A 21,001-nucleotide genomic window follows, 5' to 3' on the forward strand; every position below is an offset into this window, starting at 1 on the left:
TTGAGTCCAATTCATGACCCTGAACCGGACACTCTAAAAATCACACCATGTTCCTGATTGTTCAAACACTCCTTGAATTCTGTCAGGTTTGGTGCTGTGACCACTTCCCTGGGGAGCCTGTTCCAGTTACCAACCACCCTCTAGGTAAAGAACCATTTCCTGATATCAAACCTAAAGGTCCCCTGACTCAGCTTCATAACATTCCTAGTCCTATCACTGGCCACCACAGTGAAGAGATCGGTACCTGCCCCTTTGCTTCCCCTCACGAGGAAGTTGTAGACTGCAATGAAGTCTCCCCTCAGTCTCCTCCAGGCTGAACAGACCAAGTGGCCTCAGCTGCTCCTCATATGGCTTCTCTTCCAGACCCTTCACCATCCTTGTGGCCCTCATTTAGATGCTTTCTAATATCAAAGCTGCCCCCAGCACTCGCGGTGAGTCCACCCCCGTGCAGAGCAGAGCAGGACAATCCCCTCCCTTGCCTGGCTGGCGATGCTGTGCCTGATACCCCCCAGGACACTGTTGGCCCTTTTGGCTTCCAGGGCACTGCTGACTCATGTTCAACTTGCCATTGACCAGGATCCCTAAGTCCCTTTCCATAGCATTGCTCTCCAGCCTCTCATTCCCCAGTCTGTACACACAACCAGGGTTGCCTTTTCCCAGGTTCAGAATCCAGCACTTGCCCTTTTTAAACTTTGTATGGTGTTACAGGCATGGTGTTGGGAAGATATAGATGTCATCTGCAAAATTTACAAAAAATCCAGTTTATCTCCTGGAATAGTGGCTTGAAATTGCAGAAGTATTTGCACATAAGGTTAAATTTGTAGAATACAGTTGTTACAGGTCTTATGTTGACTACAGTAGAAAGGATATGGCTACTTTTGGAGAACAGCTCCAAAGGAAGTAGGTGCAACGTATCTTGATTATTTTGAAGGTAATGGAATAATAGTGAGAACATAATTTGCTTGAGTTTAAGCTGCTACAAGAAAAAGAGCTAAAAGCTTTCCTAACAGAAAAATATGCTATCAGTTTATGACAAGATAATCACCTGGAAAATGCAACCACCCAAATATAGCACCAGTTTAGAATATTGCAGTGAAAGCTCTCTGAGGTTAATATTTTAAATTTAGAGAAAGAATGTTGCACAAGATTAGGAGAAAAAAAACCCCAGTGGATCAGGCCATAGGTTCATAGGTATCAATTCCTTCCAAAAAAATGGAGAAGCTAAATATGAGTTTATATGATTATTTTACTTCCTCTAGAAGCACTAGTGGATTAAACAAAGTTTAGATTGTTAAAATGTAACTTTGATGAAGAAAACTGGAAATCATGTACTTTTGGCATAAAATAGGATGGTCAGAATCAGCGTACATCTTTAAAATCAACAAGACACAGTGATGCTTGAAATAGATGCAAGGCAGAATTCTTTGCTGCAGTGAAATATAAAGTAGGGAGAGTGAATTTGGTAAGTTATGCATACAACCACTCATTCTCATGATTCGTATTTTTAAATTAAAGTTTCATATAAACCAGAATTCATTTTCAGTCAGCCACCTCTGGTGCTAGGCTAAAAATCTTGATGTATAATGTAAACAGAACAGACCTGGGATGAGATGTTTGATAGCAACTGATACTTTGGAGCAGATAAGATAGAACCTTGTAAGAGGTCGTGTTTGTTTTGTTTTCTATCTTTGCAACATTGTTTATAGCTTTGTAACCGAGAGTATAACACTTGCTTTGCTAGAGGACATTTGTTTGCTTCTTTTTTTTATCTTCCAGTTTGAAGATCCACACGCAAGGGGTTTTTATTTGCTTTATTCTGGTATGTTTTACCAGGAGGCACTGCTTTGCCCCTTCTGTGTTCTTCATCACTGAATCTGGCAGAGAGGAAAACTATTTGCATACAGTTTTCAACATAGTGTATAGTTGATTTCTATCTAACATATTCTAATAATATGGATATGTATCATCCACAGTTATCTATTAGAAACACACACAAATTTCTTTTAGTGGTAGGAATTTGTGTTTGTGGGGGTATTCACCTCAGCATCCAGTATTGACGTTCAAGGGAGGAAGGAGGGGAGGGAAGAAGGGAAGAAGAAAGAGAGAGAGAAAAGACACAAAAAGGAACTGAACAAAGCGGTAGTGGGAGAGGAGGAGGGAAGGATAACAAACCCTTTGGGCAGGCTAGCCAAATTATTCTTTCCATTTCAAATACTCTAAAGTGTTTATTATCATCTCTAGTAGTTTCAATTTCCCATTTCATCATCACGCCTGGTAGAAGTGTTTAAAGTTTGGTTTGTTCTTGAATAAAGCCCAGTTGGGATAAATCTACCATTGCAAAGAGTTCAAAATGTTTGTGATGCATCCACATGCTTATGGTCATACTATCAGACAGAAATTGTAGCATTTTTTTTAAGAAAACCTGGCCTATCCAAAAAATCTACCTTTTATGTCCTACTGAAACACAGTTAATGTGACTTTCCTATGGTCAACATACTGTAAAACAAAGTAATATTAAGAGACAAATGCTATTTTCCATAATGAATATTTACTAACATTGTTGCTATTGTGAAGCAAATCACATGAAAGGTTAGAAATGTAGTTTCTATGCACTTTATATTAAAGCCTTAATGGCCTGTGAAGCTACTTTTCACTTTTCTGGTGTTTTTCTTTTTTTTTTTTTTTTTTTTTTTTTTTTTTTTTTTTTTTTTTTTTTTTTTTTTTTTCTTTTTTTCCTTTTTTTTTTTTTTTTTTTTTTTTTTTTTTTTTTTTTTTTTTTTCTTTTTTTCCTTTTCTATTTTCTACTTTGCAATTGGAAGGAACATAGATGAACACATCTTTTGGAAAAACCATACTTCATATATCTGGGATGGTTTCAGGTTCTTATTTCTTTCCTAAACTCCTGTTTCTCTTCAGCATGTTTGACAGCAGGCTACTTCCCATCTGGCTTGGGCAGATTTTCTACTGAATTGCCACTTGCTTCTATGTTGAACCTGGAGCACATAGATGTCTGGCAAGTGAATATTTGGAACTGATTCCATATGAATAGATCTACTGAGCATGCACTTTTCAGATCATCTGCCTTTATGTGGCAGATGAGGACTATCCGGTCTGTATATGCCAGACAAACTCTGTATGTGTGGAGATATATGCAAAATGATGCCTTTGACATTTTGAAAATGAAAAATGGTATGTGTAAGTAATCTTTAAAAATTGCATATATTTCTTCTAGCTCTTAAGAAATACAAAATGGAAAATAGTGCTTGAGAGATACGGTGTGTAGAAGAAATTAGTCATTTCTCTAATGTTTCTCTGTGGCTGAACTGCAGAAAATTGCAGAATCAGGCTAAGAGGGGGCTTCAGTGATGTAGCAGTGATGTTCCTGTAACACCTGATAATGGTGAGGCAAAAGAAAGTTTGAGAAAAAGGTGAAATATGCATTTCTTTATCCCTTATTCCTGTGAAGTTAATACAATCAAATTCTGCTATTAATATTAATAATGCCTCAGTTGCAAAATATAATAAGAAGAATCTTTGAATCTCTTACACAATTCTCTTCACTTGTACAAGGTTTTTTGATTAACTTTTCACTTGTGATCAAGATATGACTCCTTCTTCTAGAGCATATCACTTTTTGTATCACTGGCTCTTCCATATTGATGGATTACCAAGATGCCCTGAAAAATGCTAGAAAGAGTTTAACATTCAGATCCTTGAAAGCTAATTGTTAACTCAAAAATTGTTAAAAAATAAAAAGTGCACTCCCCTGATTATATAGAGACTCTTCACTGTGCATGGGGACAAAATACATCTCTCAGAATATGAATGATGTTAAATGATATATTTTGGGGTCAACATGTCCAGCATTTCATTGCCAAGGTAAGTCTTACATAAATACCCATTATACAAAGCTACAATAACTTGCAGTAGTAACACAGACACAGGTATGAAAATTTATTCATATAAGTACATAAAATAGATCTGCACAGGGTATATTTATGAATTAAAAATAGAAAGTTGGCAAGTACTTTGATACAAGCAAGTTATACCTCACATGTCAAAAAGAAAAGTATAAGAATAAAATGAACAGCTTTCCAAGAGAGATGAATTGGCTGCAGGCCCCAGATATCATCACGTTCACTTAAGTTCAAAGTATGAAACAAAACTTCAAGGTTCTCATGTTCTATTGATTCAGAGGTGCCTTTTAAAGTGAAGTTCTCTTTTCTGTAAATTCAAATGAAATATCAAATAAAATGTCTTTTTTTAATGGACACTTTTACCTCTCACACAAAAAATTATATTTTTCACAGTGCATTGTTCTAAGAGATTCTCAAAAATGTGCCCACTCACACATGAATTCCAAAAAAATCTCTTTGGCCAACTAATGTAATGTGCACATCACTTGAATGTAGAAATTTCTTTATATACTTTTGCATAATGTAGCCAATCTTAACATTTTTAAATTTTATTTTTGTAAAATCAGAGCCAAGAGTGGGGTTAGTTTCCTTTCTTTTGTAATTTTTTGAATTTCAATCAGCTGTGTAGCATGTAATTAAAATGTTGTTTGGCGTATGTGCATTTTGAAGACAGTAAAATTAATATAATTTTATCAGATGTAGAATCTAAAAAGAGTATTTTACACTCCACTCACTTAAAATAAAGATTTCACTGCAAAAAAAAAAAGGGTTTCAGACAATAATTTATGATCTGCTACTTGATGCCTTCTCTAGGAATATGACTTCATTAATTATTTATATTTACCCAATCCATTAATAAATTAAATACAATAGTGTTGTTCCTACCTCAGTGAAAGGCTGTTGGATTCAAAGAGAATTTAAACAAATAAATAGTTTAATCAGCAAATGTATAACAATTATAATGTTGTATCCTGTAAGCATGTATAAATTCAGCTGATTTATATTGCCAGTTCTGTCTCCGGGGAGTGACCTGGAAGAAGTGTTCACAGTAAAAATTTATGTTATAATACTGAAATTTTTTAACTCACCTGACCATGTTCTTAATGCAGGTATTTTACAAAATATTTCACTATCTGCCTTTTTTTAGTGGCATGTTTCCAAATATAGAAAATTTTAAATCAGGCACAGTGGGAAATATAAATTACTGAAGACAGATCTTTTAATAGATGCTTGTAATTTCAAATATTACAATTTAATATATTAAAAATACAAACAAATAAATGATTCATTTCCTAAATATGCAACAGCAAGTGAAGAGAATAGTCTTAACTCTCCCTTTGGATTTCAGTCAGCCTCCTTCCTTTCTGCATTTATTATTCCAGACAGATTTTGCAACCTGTTTTTTTGGTAATCATCTAAAACTTAGTTTACTTTTGGGGCTTGCCTGTAAAATAAAAAGCAGATAAAATAAGAGTAAATGCCTTGTAAATGTGTGAATATCCTATAGATATGTAGGATGTTGTCCTCTATGTTTTGTCTAGCTTTTAAAAGACCAGAGCTTTGATATTTGCAATAGCATGTCTGAATAGGTTGTGTGGGAATGGTTCAAAGCTGCACCAGGAGAGGTTTAGGCTGGATATTAGGAAGCATTTCTTTCTCCAGAGGGTAGTCAAACACTGGAACATGCTTTCTAAAGAGGTGGTTGATGCCCAAAGCCTATCAATGTTTAAGAGACATTTGAACAATGTCCTTACCAATGTACTTTTACTTGGTCAGCCCTGGATTGGTCAGGCAGTTGGACTAAATGATTTTTTAGGTCAGTTTAAACTGAAATATTCTATTCTATTCCTTGGATACCACTTTTTATGCAGTTTATTTTCTCTTTTTTCCTCTTTCTCCTTCTCTTTCTCTTTCTCTTTCCTTTTTCCTTTTGTCCCTTGTCTTTTTCTTTTTCCTTTTTCTTATGTCTTTTTTTTTTTTTTTCTTTTACACTTAGAGAAGGTTACTAGATGCTCCCAAACTATTGAGTTGGAATAACTGAGTGCCTTCAGCTTACTTAGTATTCCAAATATGTTTTATTGTAGGTAATCAGACCAATCACATTACTTCAATTCTTGCCAATGTTCAGTTGTGACAGAGTTTTTTCTTCTTGGTAAGAAGATGAAGTTCTTCCTTGCTTTTCCAACTGCTTTCTGGAGACAGATTTGAAGGAAAAGACTTTTTCCTTAAAGAAATGTTTGACAAGAGACTTTTACATGCTTGATGCCGCCATTCTATGGTGCTCTTCACTGGTCCTGCAAAGGTGCACAAACATTCCTGCACATTTTCAGCCTTTTCCTCTAATTTTAATTTAATTCTATTAGAAACAACAGGGATAGCAAAGATTTATAGATCTGATTCTGTGAACCAGGTCATTTATTAAATCAAAACAAAATGAAACAAACAAACAAAAAACCCCAAAACAAAGACTCCTAGGCATAACATTTCTGTCTCTAACATATGTAAATACAAAAGTAAGACTGAAATTTCACTTTCATGTCAAACTGCCATAGGGCTGCTGCAGTTTGCAAAAACTGACAGCTATATGAGCTGGTATAGTGACCTAAAGTGCATATTTTTTTTTCATAAAATTATTTTACTTCATATTTATCTACATAGCTGCTAATGAGGCTGGAAGACAACTACTCATAGTATGAAGGAAGAAGTGATAGCAGGCAAACATGGATGTGGAAGAGAAAATGGGATTTCTGCACAGCAAGCTGTTAGGCCAAGTCTGAAGAAAATCCTGAGAGACTTTCGTGCTTTCTGATGGTTTCAAAAAGGTCTATTGTATCTCTCAGTAGCAGGAATAAAACAGTAGTTTAACAGATATGAGTAGATGCAGTGCAGAGGGGAGATGTCAAAGTGACTTTTCCATATGTTTAAATCTGTTTTTTTCCCAATATTTTCCATTCATTCTATGTCAAAGTTTGCAGAACTTGAGCGTCATCCCCTTCACATTGGTGTTTCTTTTTTTTTCCTTCTTTTTCTTTTCTCCTGGAGGTCTAGGTTAAGGATCAAAGAACATTACGGTAGCAAGAGAGGCCCAAGAAGAGATAATACTGGCTTGTATTAAATACTTTTAAAAAAGAAAGAAAAAAAAGGGATCCCATGGATCTTTTCAAAAGTAACTGTTTGGAGTTTTTAAACATTCTTTACTCTTTGAAGCTAAGTCCTTACAGTAGCTAAGTCTGCTTTTTGTCTCCTGACATAATTCTCTTTTCACACCTCCACCAAACTTAAAAAGTGACATGTTTTGAAGAGTCGTTTTGAAAACTTTCCTTAAATCTCAGGCAAGACTAGAAAACAATGCTAGTGAGGACGATGACTGAGACTTGCCGGTACATTTATTTCAACTAATGCATGTGTTTGGCAGTCAGTGATCAATACAGAACATAATTTTAGACACCTTTTTCTAGGAGACATGGGCAGGTTTTTTTTCTTAAATATTTTTGTTACTTCTCTTAAACATTAATTAAGCAATTTTCTAAAATCAGAATTATATGTTGCCTTGTTTGAAGAAATAAAAGAACACCTTAGGCTCCACAGAGACAGTTAATGAGATTTGCTTCTACTCTTCCAGTAACTCTGTTGTGTCTGACTCCGGTGGGTAAACAGAAGGTCTATTCTTTTTACACATATGTGATTAAATATATTTATGTAAAACCAGCAAAGTCACAGGTATGAATGATACAGAAACCTTTCAAAACACAGTCAGTTTCAGAAGTGAAAGGAATAAAAGGTAAATTATATATAAATTTAGTCCCCAAAGTTGTTAACGATACACTTGGCTGATGTAACTGAAAAAAAATTCTACATATCTGAAAATACTGAACAGTTCAGAAGTTTAAAATTTTCACTGTTGCAAATGTATTCCCAGATTTCTTCTGTAAAGTACTAAACCCAACAGTCAACACTGGCTGTCAGTTTAATCATTGTCGTGATTTCAGACTCTGTAGCTATTTCCTGCCGATATTGTGTGGGACACTGAGGGTATCTGAGCCATCTTTGTTACCTGCTGTAAAGTACTGTTCCTGGAGAAAAATTTCCATCTCACAATCCAGTACTCTACTTAAAAACTGTCCATATTTTTTTATGTATATGTATATATTATACACTCTTATTTAATTTCAAATTTTTTTGGCACTTTGAATATAAATACTTAACATACAAACATTTTCCCCCTGCCTGTAGTTTCCAAGATCTAAAGTAGTAGTTGTAGTAATAATAAAAGTAATAACAATAGTTCTAGGCAATAATTTGGTTTTATTGTTAAGACACCCTAGTTCTCTTGAAGCTACTTATTACCTTCAGACCATACAAATTACATATTATGAACATTTTTTACTGGTCCTTGGAGATGAGACATATAAACAAATCTGTCTCTGTAGAAATAAATAGGAAACCATGTACCAAGACAGAATACCTTTTTCTTCTGCTTGCCTTAGTCTGTAATCCTTCATACAATCTGAACTGTAATATTCATCACTTATACATGCATAAAAGTGCTGAGCTTCAGTCCTCCTGTAACTAAAACAAATTAATGCATTTGTCTTCATTAGTTGAACATAATGGGGAAAAAAAAAGAAAAAGGTGCAAATTATTTTTATGCAGGTCAAGCCATGTATTGAAACCAATTTGAGAATTTCAACTGCCTGAGCAGTTAATTTATTATTTCTGAAATGTAAGAATGTGTACCTAACAAATTTGATGAAAGAACTGTTTTTTATGGTTGCCTCAGGATTATGAGCATATTGAAGCACTATCTGGGAGGCATGCTGAGACTGAGTTTTATATCAAGGAATTGTCAAAACACTTAACATCCAGTAGTTGTTGTGAGCAGACTCTGCCTTAGAGAAGCTTCTTCTAGTAGGAATTTACGAAAAATATGTAACCAAAGCAAAGACATGATTAAAACTTCATGTTGATGTTATTGTGCCTGGGGCCATTATGTATGACATTCATATATGTCATATACATGGTCTAGGAGTAAGTCATATGAAAAGCAACTGAGGGAGCTGGGGTTGCTTAGCCTGGAGAAAATGAGGCTTAGGGGAGACCTTCAAGAAGGTCAGCCTTTCTCCCAGGTAACTAGCAACAGGACAAGGGGAAATGGCCTCATGCTGCTCCAAGAGAGGTTCAGGTTGGACATATAGAAGAATTTCTTCACTGTGAGTGTTGACAAGCATTGAAACGGGGTGCCCAGAGAAGTGGTGGAGTCACCATCCCTGAAAGTGTTCAAGAAACAGCTGGATGTTGCACTTTGTGCTATGGTTTAGTTGACAAGCTGGTGTTTCATCAAAGATTGGACTTGATGATCTTGGAGGTCTTGTCCAAACTTAATGATTCTGTGATTCCATGGGTCTATGGATTGCATTGACAAAGACTCATCTACAACTTTAAAATATCTCTGGCCTGATGCATTGCCCTCAATTAGAAAAAAATTGGTTTATTACATCCCAGCACATGATGTTTCCATGGTTTGCAGTTAGATGGACCCAAGTCCACTTCATACCTCACTTCATACTCATGATGAGACAGTTAATAGCAAGATATTAATTGTTTAGAGAATTTCCCTTTTAGCTTGCCAAAGGATTGGGGTGTTCTTCAAGAGTGTGAAATGGGTTTTCAGGTCTGGACAGTTTTGTTATGACCTTACACTTTTCTTGTCTTTCAATGTAATCTTATCTGCCTGACCAAAATCTTCACATATACCAGAAATGCTTGTAGAACTTCTTTAGGTTTCATTAATTCATGTGTTTATTGCTGGGTAGTGTTAGACAAATATTTCTTTCAGAGGAGGCTATATTTGCAAACCATTCATATGTGAGTGTCACAGATTTGCAAGGCGAATTGAAAAAAAAGAAAGCACTGTATAAATATGGAATACTTCTATCTGTGGCAAAAATAATATCATTGATTTTCTCACTAGAGGTTTCAACAAAGATATCTTCCCATTCTGCAGCTGTGAAATTCAACAGGGGTAGAGAGATAATAGTGTATGATGATTATGATCTTTTCAAATTGTCTGTGATGTCAAAATGCATGAATAGTCTATGAAAAGTGTTACTAACACTCATTTCTTTAATCTGTCTAAGAGATGTGCTTTAGAGCAGTTTATAATGATAGTTTAAGGAGGGACTCAAAAAATTAAACTATGTTGAAAACAGGAAAAAGGGAAAAATAGAATAGAGTTTAACTGGCTAATACAATAATTTAATAATGATCTGAGTATTTACAATAGTTAAAAAAATCCACAAACACCTTCTTCATTCTGTTCAATTAATTTTGGTACCACAAAAAGAAACAGAAAAATGGTGTATATTTTGTATTAAACCTGTTATCATCATATCTTATTTAAATTATTCATCGTAAGCAACCATTATCTTGTTTTGTTTTGTTTTATAATGTACTCACTGTGGAGGAGAGATGTTTCAAGCTAGTTGCAAATTAATATTTTTAAGTATGTCCCTTTCCCCGTCCTAAAACAATAAGTACTTAAGAACACGAGAATGGCTACTCTAGTTCCAACTCCCGAATATTCATCTAACTTTGTTATCAATTATTTTGCATACTTATGACTGGGAAATTAATATGTAATAAATCTCAGCTACATCATCCATCTTGGTTACATTTCAGCTTTATATACCATCATGAACTTTTAAATGATGGTTCTATAAAGAAATGACCAGAAATTAGCCTGAGCTTCGAATGGTTATGTATGGGAAGAGGTAAAAACAATTAGAGAAATTAGAGAAAGTGTTTTGATTACATTTAGCATAAAATACTGATTTTAAGTGTTTCCTGACTTACCAGCAACTTATCTTTTTCAAGCCATACATGTAGCTTGAAGATGAAATATATGTGTATATACAGATATAGATATCTATCTATATATATAAATATCTATATCTATCAATATCTATAGCTATATCTATCTATCTATCTAACTATATATATGTGTGAAGGTATAGTGAACAGCTTTGGTTTGGATTTTGTTTTGAATGTTTCCAGTTTTAATTTAGATATGGGGTAGTTTAGACTGCTGTAAACATCTACTGAGGATTTTCCATTACAGTAACTGCAACTTAATAAATATTTACTGTTTACAACATGCCTGATATTACAATATTATGATCCTAATGTAGCATGAGCTGTCTGGGTTAACAACAAGAATCTAGAAACACTGATTTTTTTTTTCACAAGAAAATAAGATTTTGAAAAGGGAGCGAGGGATTGGGAACTGAGGGAATCCCTTTTCTCACTTCATATATTTCTTGGCGATTTTAGAACCCACAGATAGGAAGAATGAACCAAGCTATGTTGACCCTTCCTTCTGTCGCTTCCTTCCCATCCCAGCTGGAGAGGTTAAAGAAGGTTAGGGAGCTGAGGTGGCTGTAACTTTTAAAACAAAAATATTTCTGTGGAGATAAAGTACTTCCCCTATACCCAGTACCTAGTACTTTCCTGTGGCATGTTGTAACTGTGACTGTCAGTCTTTGTTACTGAGTGCTGACTATACTCTAGATTCCTGGAAGGTTTTTAGGCCCAGTGATATATGAGGCTGTAGGAAATAATTTTCCATGGTTCCTCATAATCTAAACATCTACTCCACATTTATGTGTAAATGAAATACTTCCCACATTGTTTCTGTCATGCCTATGGCTGCAGTATGCATGACACTTGCAAGAAACTGAACTCCACATAGCGTGTCACCAGTTATCTCCTAGGAAGGAATGTCTATTCCAAAGGATGGAACTAAATTTTGTCTTGTAAAAGCAACAGTAACAGATGAGCAGAGATAATAGAAAAATACAAACACCAAAACTTTCAAATATGATATCACTAAGCACGCAACCAGTTTGGTGGCAGAACATTTAGTCTGTGGTTCTTGATAGGGCTAAGCTATTGGATAAGAGAGATGTTGTTAGGCTAAAACTTAAATGATTCACCCTTTCCCAGTAGTATATATGCTGTTAATCAGAATTCTTATGGAAATTTCAGGTATGCTTACACTGGGATGAGACTGTGATTACAGTTGGTTGTATTTACACAAACTAACTTTAAGATAGATAGATCAGTCTGGTGTAACCACAACAGGAATGGGTTCATGCTGAATAAACAAACTCAAAACAAATAAGCCAGAACTCTCCCATTCTGAGTTTAGTGCTTTTTCCTTTCAACTGGTAAAACTAGAACTTGAATTGGTTGTTTTGTTCAACGTATACTAGTCACATACAGCTTCAAAACCTAGATATCTCTCCTGTTGAGTGTGGTTTTCTCCTTCCAATAAATACTTTATTACTCAGAAAAGTTCTAAATTATCTAAATTTTGTACCTAGGTTCTGAATGTGAACCTTTGTCTTTTGCTTAGGCCAAGCACACAGCGTAGGATATAATGTTGCAAGATAAATAAAATGGTCTTGGGGTTATTTATAAAAAAAGAAAAAAAAATCAGGAATAAAATATGCTAACAGTGGTCTCTGTGTATTCAGAATATAATTTACTATCTAGCAAATCAGAAGTATGCAAGTGTGTCCTGTGGGCGTATTTTAAAATACTAGGCAATTCATAGTGATTCCTTTTGGTAAAATGGACCTGGCATGATGAAACCAAAAATTTCCTGGTTGAAAATTTTCTTACTGAAAGTGTTAGCAGACTGCTGTTCTTCTTTTTGATTTACTTAGGGTAAAAATATGCTCCAACTACTTTCTTATGGTAGAATGGGTAAAACAGACTAAAAGTAACCAGGCAGGAGATTTTACTAAGTCAAAATCTAGTAGGAAGCATTTTCAAGACCAGCTAGATCAGCAGAATCTCAAAATACTAATCTGTATGCAGTGAAGTCTCAATATAAAAAGCTTATGTGTTCATAATTTATGTTTAAACATATCATAATGTGCATAAATCTTTATATACTGAGACTTCAGGGCAGAAAACATATCTATGCATAGCTTCTGCAGTAACTCTGGGAGACTGTTAGTTTTGTAGAGATGCTTTAGAAAAAGGTCTTTTATGCAAATTTTCATTTTTATTTTAAATTTTCATAAGCAGGTAACTGTACTTAGAAGTTATTGCTTCCCCTCTCGAGGTTGTTGAACTTGTGCAGGAAAGTACTAAGTTTTTTCTAATCTATAACAGAAGGACTTAAAATTCTTCTGGCAGAAATTCTCATTCCTGCAAAAAGCAGCTGGAGTAGGATCAGTAAATAATGCATAGGTTTTATTCTGTAGGTCTCCAGTCCCAGTTTGTCATGGTAATATATAATCAGTTGATAGAGAAATAAAAGTGGAAGAAACAAACAAAAAAGAGGGGAGAAAAAGTCAGATATTTCCACACTGATCTTTTCCCTTTCTCTTCACTCAATGGAAGATTATATATTCAATTTTTTCCCCTGATTTTGGAAGAGAGTTTTAAAAATCCCTGTCTGCCTCCTCCCTGTCTTCTCTCCATGTACTGACTTGCAAGACTGTTTATTTTTCAACTGCTTTGTCTTTCTATTGAAGGTTGAGATGTGAACTTTCTATGTCCTCATGTTGAAGAATTTTATTCTCTGTTTCTTTTATTTTTCTTTCTTTTTTTCCTTACACTTTATTACTTCACTCTTATTCATTCTATATGTATTTTGCAAATTCATTCATATGTATTTTTTGTGAGTCTTAAAGTTTCTATTTTCTTTTCATGGCTTTTTTGTTTTTGTTTTGAACAGTAAATTCTCTTAAATGAGAATTTAAATAAAATTATATTAAACACTTTAGGTTTAAAAACATAAAAAACAGGACTTGGCCGTCTTGCAACACCTCATGGCAGGGCTCAAGTCATCTTTCAGTCATGTAATGAGAGTAATAGCGAAAATTACCCATAAATGTCAGAAATCTTTTGCATTTACTTGCTAACATTTTTCAGTTCTACAGGGAAAACAGCTGTTACATCCAGGGTGTAATATGGGGGCCTTGACCATATTCTCTATTTATTGTTTTTTCTTTTTTTTATGCTACCTTTGTAATCCACAGATCAGACTGTGATACTTTTAGCCACTTCAGGTGCTTCTCGGTGGATTTTCCATTGCTGGGACTTGCAGTCCAGTCTGTAAGAGAAAAAAAGCTAAGAGAAAATCTAGTCTGAGGAAATAATATTGTTCATATGCTTCCTTTGTTCTCTTAATAGCTACTTGAATCAGTATAAACAGCATTAAAAATTCCTTTTTTTGAAGTATCAGATCATTATGTGTACTTGGTATTTGCTGCAAAATGTAAAGCTATGAACTTACAACATTTGAAGTCTTTCAGAAATAGAATAGAACTACAGCATTCAGTGCTCGTTTTTTCACGGGCATAAATTTTTAAATGCTTGATTTAACAGCAGCAATATATAATGTTGGTCATTCCACATTGATCCTTACTTGTGACAGGATCACTTCTTAGACAGGATAATAAGGTATAACAAATATAAACATTGCAGTAGAGACACCAAAGGCCCTGTAATATGTCCATTCCACAACTATTTATGCAAAATTTTGCAAACCACCGACAGAAAGTAATACAAATCCTGTTGAACTAAATCACTCTTAGCTGTGTGTTTCTAATGCAACCCTCATAAACTTAACTAATTTTAGACTGTATTAGCCCATGCTTTATTGTTCTGTCTATGAATTCCTCAGTTAATTTTTTAACTGCTTCAAACAGACTACAATTGTAAGTGAACAAATCTGATCCCCAGAAAAATATAAATAATACATGAAGAATAGATGGTACTCACTATATTTAGGCCCACAGAAAGTGTGGAAACAAAATGCAAATCAGTTTAATTGGAAAGCAGCCTGTCAGATCAGAAGACAGCTTAAACTGGGTCCAAGACTATTTCTCTGAATCTAATGTTATTTAAGTTGTTGTTGTTAAATATTGATATGCAGTGCAATGTTGAAAATATCCCCAAGAGATTACAGAATGCACTTACACTTCCCCAGGCTCTTCTGGACTAATCACTTTCTTTCTTCCATCTGACTGAAGCAATGTGTCAAGTATAGGGTTTTGCGCAGTTCCAGCATCATCAGGATGGTCTGAAATGATGTAGCTTAGGCCCTTGCATGCACGAGAGAGTAGAAAAGAGTTTGTTTTCCTTTCTTTCTGCTTCCTATATAGTCCTGTGCAAACACAGTTTGCCTCCTAGCACAGAACATAATCATTTTCTAAACATAGACAATAAATGCACAAGTCCTTGCAATTTAAATACTTTGAGGATGGCTCTTCCCACTTTTTATTCTTGAATAAAGGAAAAGGTGCTTTTGTAATTAGCAGTCCTTTCTATGTTCTATACTGGCACAGCAGCTCTTTGTTATAAGGTTTCTTCTCAGCATAAGTTCTAGGTATGTAAAAAGAATTTGAAGAAATATGGAATAAGTTAAAAGAAATTAAAAAAAATAATATCTATGTTTTCCAACAGTTTAAAGACTATAAAACATCCTATCCATGCATTTCTTCAGCTCCTTCACAGTTGATCACAGTACATTAAACAGTTAAACAGGCAGCATCTCCCTAGCTGATACAGAGGATTTTTTTAAAATGTTAACAAGTTAATGAAAATGTATTTTATTACTCAGCTGAAAGAAACCCTAAAAACTATAGCCAGTAAGTAACATTATTATGATAGAAAGATAAGGGGCGGTCTTAATTCTAGAATTGCATTCATATCAACTGAAAGAGGGGATGCCATGCCTTTTCATCTACTCTTTTTCTTTCTTTCCTGAGATTTCTTAACCACTTTAATGAAGAATCTTTTGTTCCTGTTTTCGAAGGAGGACAAGAAAAATGATGGCTTTGTTCTCTACTTAAACATTGCACAAGTCTTAACAGAGAAAGCACTTCTAACTGACATGATTTACTCTCTAACATTAAGAAAATAAAAGCTTTCTCCATTGCCATTATTCAATTATCAATGTAGATTTTAAAATACTATTTGAAAAGCCCTTATGCACAATGTAAAGAAAAAGACAGCAGATTATATACAAAGATATGACACCAGCCTTTGAACTGCCTCTTGAAATACTGAAATGTTCAAAAGCTACGAAATTATCGTGTCATTTTAAAATACTGAAATATGAGAAAGAGATACATCAAAATATGATAATTTAATTCCCTGTTATCCAAACACACTTAACCCTATTTTTTCTGAATGTATTGATACCTGGTACTGTTAATAAGTAAGTGCATGTTGAAAGGTATTTTAAGTGCCTGACAATATATCAAATAGAGACTTTTGTGGGTTGGTCCTGAAACATAAATTATTTTTCCCTCTTTTCATAAAATAATAGGATAAAGTGTTCATTAAATATCAGACCTTGTATTAGCTTTAGAGTAACAAGATATGAAGCAACAGCCTGTAGATCTATGTATATTGGACAAAATCTACTGAAGCACATTTAAACACTTATTGAGAAAAATAATTGAAAAAATTGGAAGAAGAATACTGTTTGGCTGAATATAATAGTTGGACATGAAGACATTTGAGACCATGGGACTAAATGTGATAGGAATTGTTGCATCAAGTGGCCTGGCTTACTGGCAACACCAGCTGGCTCAAGATTTATAGATACATATTTGTGTGAGCAAGAGGGTTTGTATTTATGTGACCAGTGTGACTTTGTTGAGAATCAAATGGCTTTTTGATTAATATTATGGCTGTTAAAGATATAGTTTTTCATGAGATATTATTTATTCTTATTTGGAATAACTAACATTTCGTGTAATAAATTCCATGTGATATTTCTTCCCTGTGGTCTCTTCAGGTTCTCCATATAGAGACAAGATCACTATAGCAATTCTTCAGCTGCAGGAAGAAGGCAAGCTCCACATGATGAAAGAGAAATGGTGGAGAGGCAATGGTTGCCCAGAAGAGGAAAGTAAAGAGGCCAGTGCTTTGGGAGTTCAAAATATTGGAGGAATCTTCATCGTGCTGGCAGCAGGATTGGTGCTTTCTGTCTTTGTGGCAGTGGGGGAGTTTTTGTATAAATCAAAAAAAAATGCCCAGTTGGAAAAGGTAAATATTGTTATTACCAGTTTATTTTTTATTTATGGTTTATTTAAATAATTCTTTAATCATTTAGTGATGTTTAGTGAAATATAGGTGATGCATATTTACTGTTTATTCTTATAATAAAGTATTTGTATAACAAAGGATGACAGCAAAATATCCAAAGTTTTACATTTACGGCTTTTAATTTTTCTTCAATGTGTTTAATTGTAGCCAGATTTCAGGACAAGTGACTATTTCTCCTCTTATTCAAGCCTGAAAAAAGACAGCTTTTTACTCCTGGAAGTTCACTGCAGTTAATTTTATGGATGAAGAAGAAATCTGAAACTGTAATGGGAAACAAATTAATCTTCTACTGATAATTCTGATTTTTAAAAGACAAACTGTCTGTAGCTCAACGCAAAAATCTAAAAATGTCTCTATAGAAATGTTCTTTATAGGAGTTTATACTTGCAAAGTTGTCCTGGTAACATCTGGAAAAGATTACATGATTCTTTTTTTGCTGGGTTTACTACTGATATGATGTCCTGTAATTTCAAACTGACCCAATTTTGAAAATCCTATTGTTAACTTGTTCTGTATTTGCAATTTATACAACCAGAATACTGTAATTGTGCTAAGACTAGTAATATATTGAAAAATTTGTAGTTGAAATTATCACTTTTGCAAAATAATTAAATAAATCTTTCTATATGTATGTGCCCATGTCTAAACCTAAACTAAAACAGTGTATTTTATTGCTATGGCAAATTCTGAATTTTAAACCTTGAGAGAAACAGTTGGATTTTTCTAGGTCTTTTTATTTTTGCCTTTTTTTTTTCTTTTTTGCTTTTGAGGAGATTGTGACCTATGACATTTTTTAAATTTATGTTTATAAATTTAATTTAATAAAATCAGTAGTAAATCCAAAAGATATATTTATATTGGTATTTTTCCAGATGATGCTAGTGAGCTTTTATAACTTGAATCATTACTCAGAAAATTTACTATTTGTTTTCACTTCTTTTGAGGCAACCTTTTGGTACTCAAGTTTCCTGTTATAAATATACTGTTAATTTTTTTTTTCTAACACACACTAAGACAGTGTGAGGTTTCAAGGTCCTAAACACTGTTTGAACATGGGTACATTCATTTAATTGTTAAAGGACCCTTTAGGTCCTCTTCTTTACAATACTGCAGGGTAATTCCTTCTGTTAACATACTATTGGAATGTTATGTTTCTGAAATGAATTTGTAAGGAAAAATATACCGGTTACTTAAGAAACCTGTGTAAATATCAATAATTTTTATCCATTCCTAAAATGGATATGGATCTCATATGAAAATCAGTAAAATTTGGTTTAACTTTTCTGGATTTTTAGCAAGCACTCAATTAGAAAAATAGGATGATTTTGATAATTTTGTTACATGAGTTCAGTATTTTATAGGGTGTAAATACATATCTTATGTGATAATAACAGCATGTTGGAAATTGTGAGAGGAAGCAAACAGAAATTTTCTAATTAAGGATTTGTTTCCTTAAGTCCTTCAGTTTTGGTGGGGGAGAATGTGTTTATGTTTGTTTGGTTTGGGTTTTTTTTGGTTTTGTGGTTTTTTATTTATTTTTTCCTTTGTTTTTGCTTTTTTCCATTTGTTTGTTTATACGTGTTGGATAGAGATAGCAGTGACTTGAGGAATGTGACCTTTCAACAGCATTTGTTCCAGAAATGTTTCATCATCAAGTATTTAGGTATCTAAAAAGTCAGGAATAAATGTGAAGCAGTTGAGTTGAGTTGAATCAGGCCTCTCTCCTCTCTCTCCTCCTTGCCTCCAATCACTTACCTTCCATCTCCTGACTGCTACTCCCCAATACCCTGATATCAGCAGACCATTGAAATTTCAGTGCAATTTTATTTATGGAATGAACTTAAGAGGAAGATGATGCTCGTGTCCCTACACTTGGCCTACCCCAGCATCCCCTCACCCACTCCTCTTGCAGCACCCAAAGACCTTCAGAAAACGTCTTTCAATCTCTCCAAGTGTAGCAGATCCCCTTTGCCTAGGACAGGGAGTAACAGCAGCCTGGAGAGAGATGAGAAATCCTATAATTTGTCTCCAGTCTCTACAAATCCTCTGCTGAGAGGAGTAAACCATGCAAATAATCCTGCTTTGGATAACCCATGGGGAGAGAGGAGGCACTTATTTTTAGTACCATTTGTGGTTTCATCCCTTTGAAATCAGAGTATCATTCTGTCATAGTGTTTGTCAGTATTTGGAAACAGGGAAGATCAAAGGTCATATTAAGAGCCAAGGAAACAAAACGAATCAGATAAATTCAGCTGCTGAGTGCATAGAGTATCCTGAGATAAAAGTGGGCATGAGTGTTTGCTTTTTAATGTGTACAAAACATTCGTTGTACTTCCAGCAGGGAGGCAATACAGATTGAAACTGTATAATATAGATATGGGTTTTAGAATTTTTTATGTCACCCTGCTCTTGGAGCTTACACATAAACAGTGATATTGGCTGGTGTGAACCTTTTTGGAGGAGTGAAATCTTGAAAGGAATCAAGCTCAGAAAAGCAGCCGACAAAATGGTGTTATTTGCTAAAATAAAAAATGTTGCATCATGTAAACAAAGTGGTTCAGAACATCTATGCCCCTGATGTGTTTAAAAGTCCAAAGGAACCATATGGTACTCCTGAGATTTTCTGGTGAAGAAAATAGATGATTTTATGCCACCACAACACTTTCCAGACAGATAGAAATTCCTCTTTTATTGACATCTTTCAAAAGCAAAGATAAGCCTGGATGTTATCACAGTTAGACTGCCAGTCACTGACGCTTACTAAAGCTAGCTTGCCTGACAAATAAGTATCCTAAATTACTATTTTCTAGAAAATCCAGAAATTATGAATGTGAGAACAGCTGTATATGGTTTAAATTCTATCATTTCTAGCTGTTCCAAACTCATTGAGCCTTCAGCAGGTTGGAACTAGATATGCTTGTGTAAAAATAACAGATGTAAATTTTACTAATTTTGAACTGTTAAGTACTTCAAATAATGTGAAATGAGACACATACCTTAACTATTTGTTAAGAGATGAGGTCATACACTTCCTATAGTGAAAAATTCTAGATTAAATCTTATACTGAAACAGTAACACCAACAAAATATTTCTGGAGTTATACAATCAAATCATAACATAAACATCAATTACATTAACCTCTCTTAAATATTTATTTATAGTTTATTATAAGACCAATAAAAACAATAACTACATTAATACTTGTTTATATTTCACATACATTTACAGGGAAGAAAAAAGCTATTGAAATTTCCATGTTAAATGATTCACTGCTCAGCTGCACAATTGAGTTGAGAAAGATCAGTGTGGATAATTTATCTCACAAGGCACTATGACTGAGCACTTGGCGGGACTGGGCCCAAAGCAGAGATCAGTAGCTAGGAATATACATGTGTTACATATAAAACTGTTCTACTTACAACTGTAGATTCCATTTAACAAGAAATTCTGAATGCTGAGCTGTGACCCATATATGAGACTATGTCTTTGGAGATGGCTCAAATTTATCTGGATGACTCTTGCCTGAAATGAATTGCCTACAATAATTTAGAATACTTTCTGCAAAATGCTAAAACCATGCTTTTGTAATGTAAGGATAGCAGGAACAGGAGTTTCTGGTCTTAACTGGCGCAAAAATTCATGCAGCTTTAATGAGCTGCAGAGTCTTTAGGTTATGGTACAATTTGATCTTAGACTTATTAGAAATTAAATGTGGTTCTGCTATGATTGGTAGTAATTCTGAATTTTCTACCTCACACACATGTTTTGATAATGCGATAACCTGGAGTGTATTTTGGACTAGATAACTCTTCTAGTCTTGCATAGTACATAGTCTCATTGTTTCCTTCAGAGCAAGTGCTGGGAATGACAGAGCACTGTCCTTGTCTATGGTAGAATACTGACATTCCAGTTGGTGCAGTGCAAAGGGGTAGGAGGAGATGGTAGGTCA

The 21,001-nt window shown here is 34.3% G+C and overlaps 1 protein-coding gene across 3 annotated transcripts in view; it reads left to right on the forward strand.

Annotated features, from left to right (window-relative positions):
- The window catches only part of GRIK2 (glutamate ionotropic receptor kainate type subunit 2), a 360,593-nt gene that overhangs the window by 325,017 nt on the left and 14,575 nt on the right, over nucleotides 1-21,001 (forward strand). For 2 of the 3 annotated variants that reach the window (XM_008637742.2, XM_017739569.1), the window contains one exon: nucleotides 16,741-16,991. In XM_008637742.2, coding sequence (XP_008635964.1) covers nucleotides 16,741-16,991 — 251 coding nt within the window. Of the gene's footprint in view, nucleotides 1-16,740; nucleotides 16,992-17,198 lie in introns of all 3 variants that reach the window. The other variant, XM_017739568.1, reaches the window with a different exon arrangement.

This window comes from Corvus brachyrhynchos, unplaced genomic scaffold, assembly GCF_000691975.1.
Source record: "Corvus brachyrhynchos isolate BGI_N302 unplaced genomic scaffold, ASM69197v1 scaffold14, whole genome shotgun sequence".
NCBI classification, from domain to species: Eukaryota; Metazoa; Chordata; class Aves; order Passeriformes; family Corvidae; genus Corvus; species Corvus brachyrhynchos.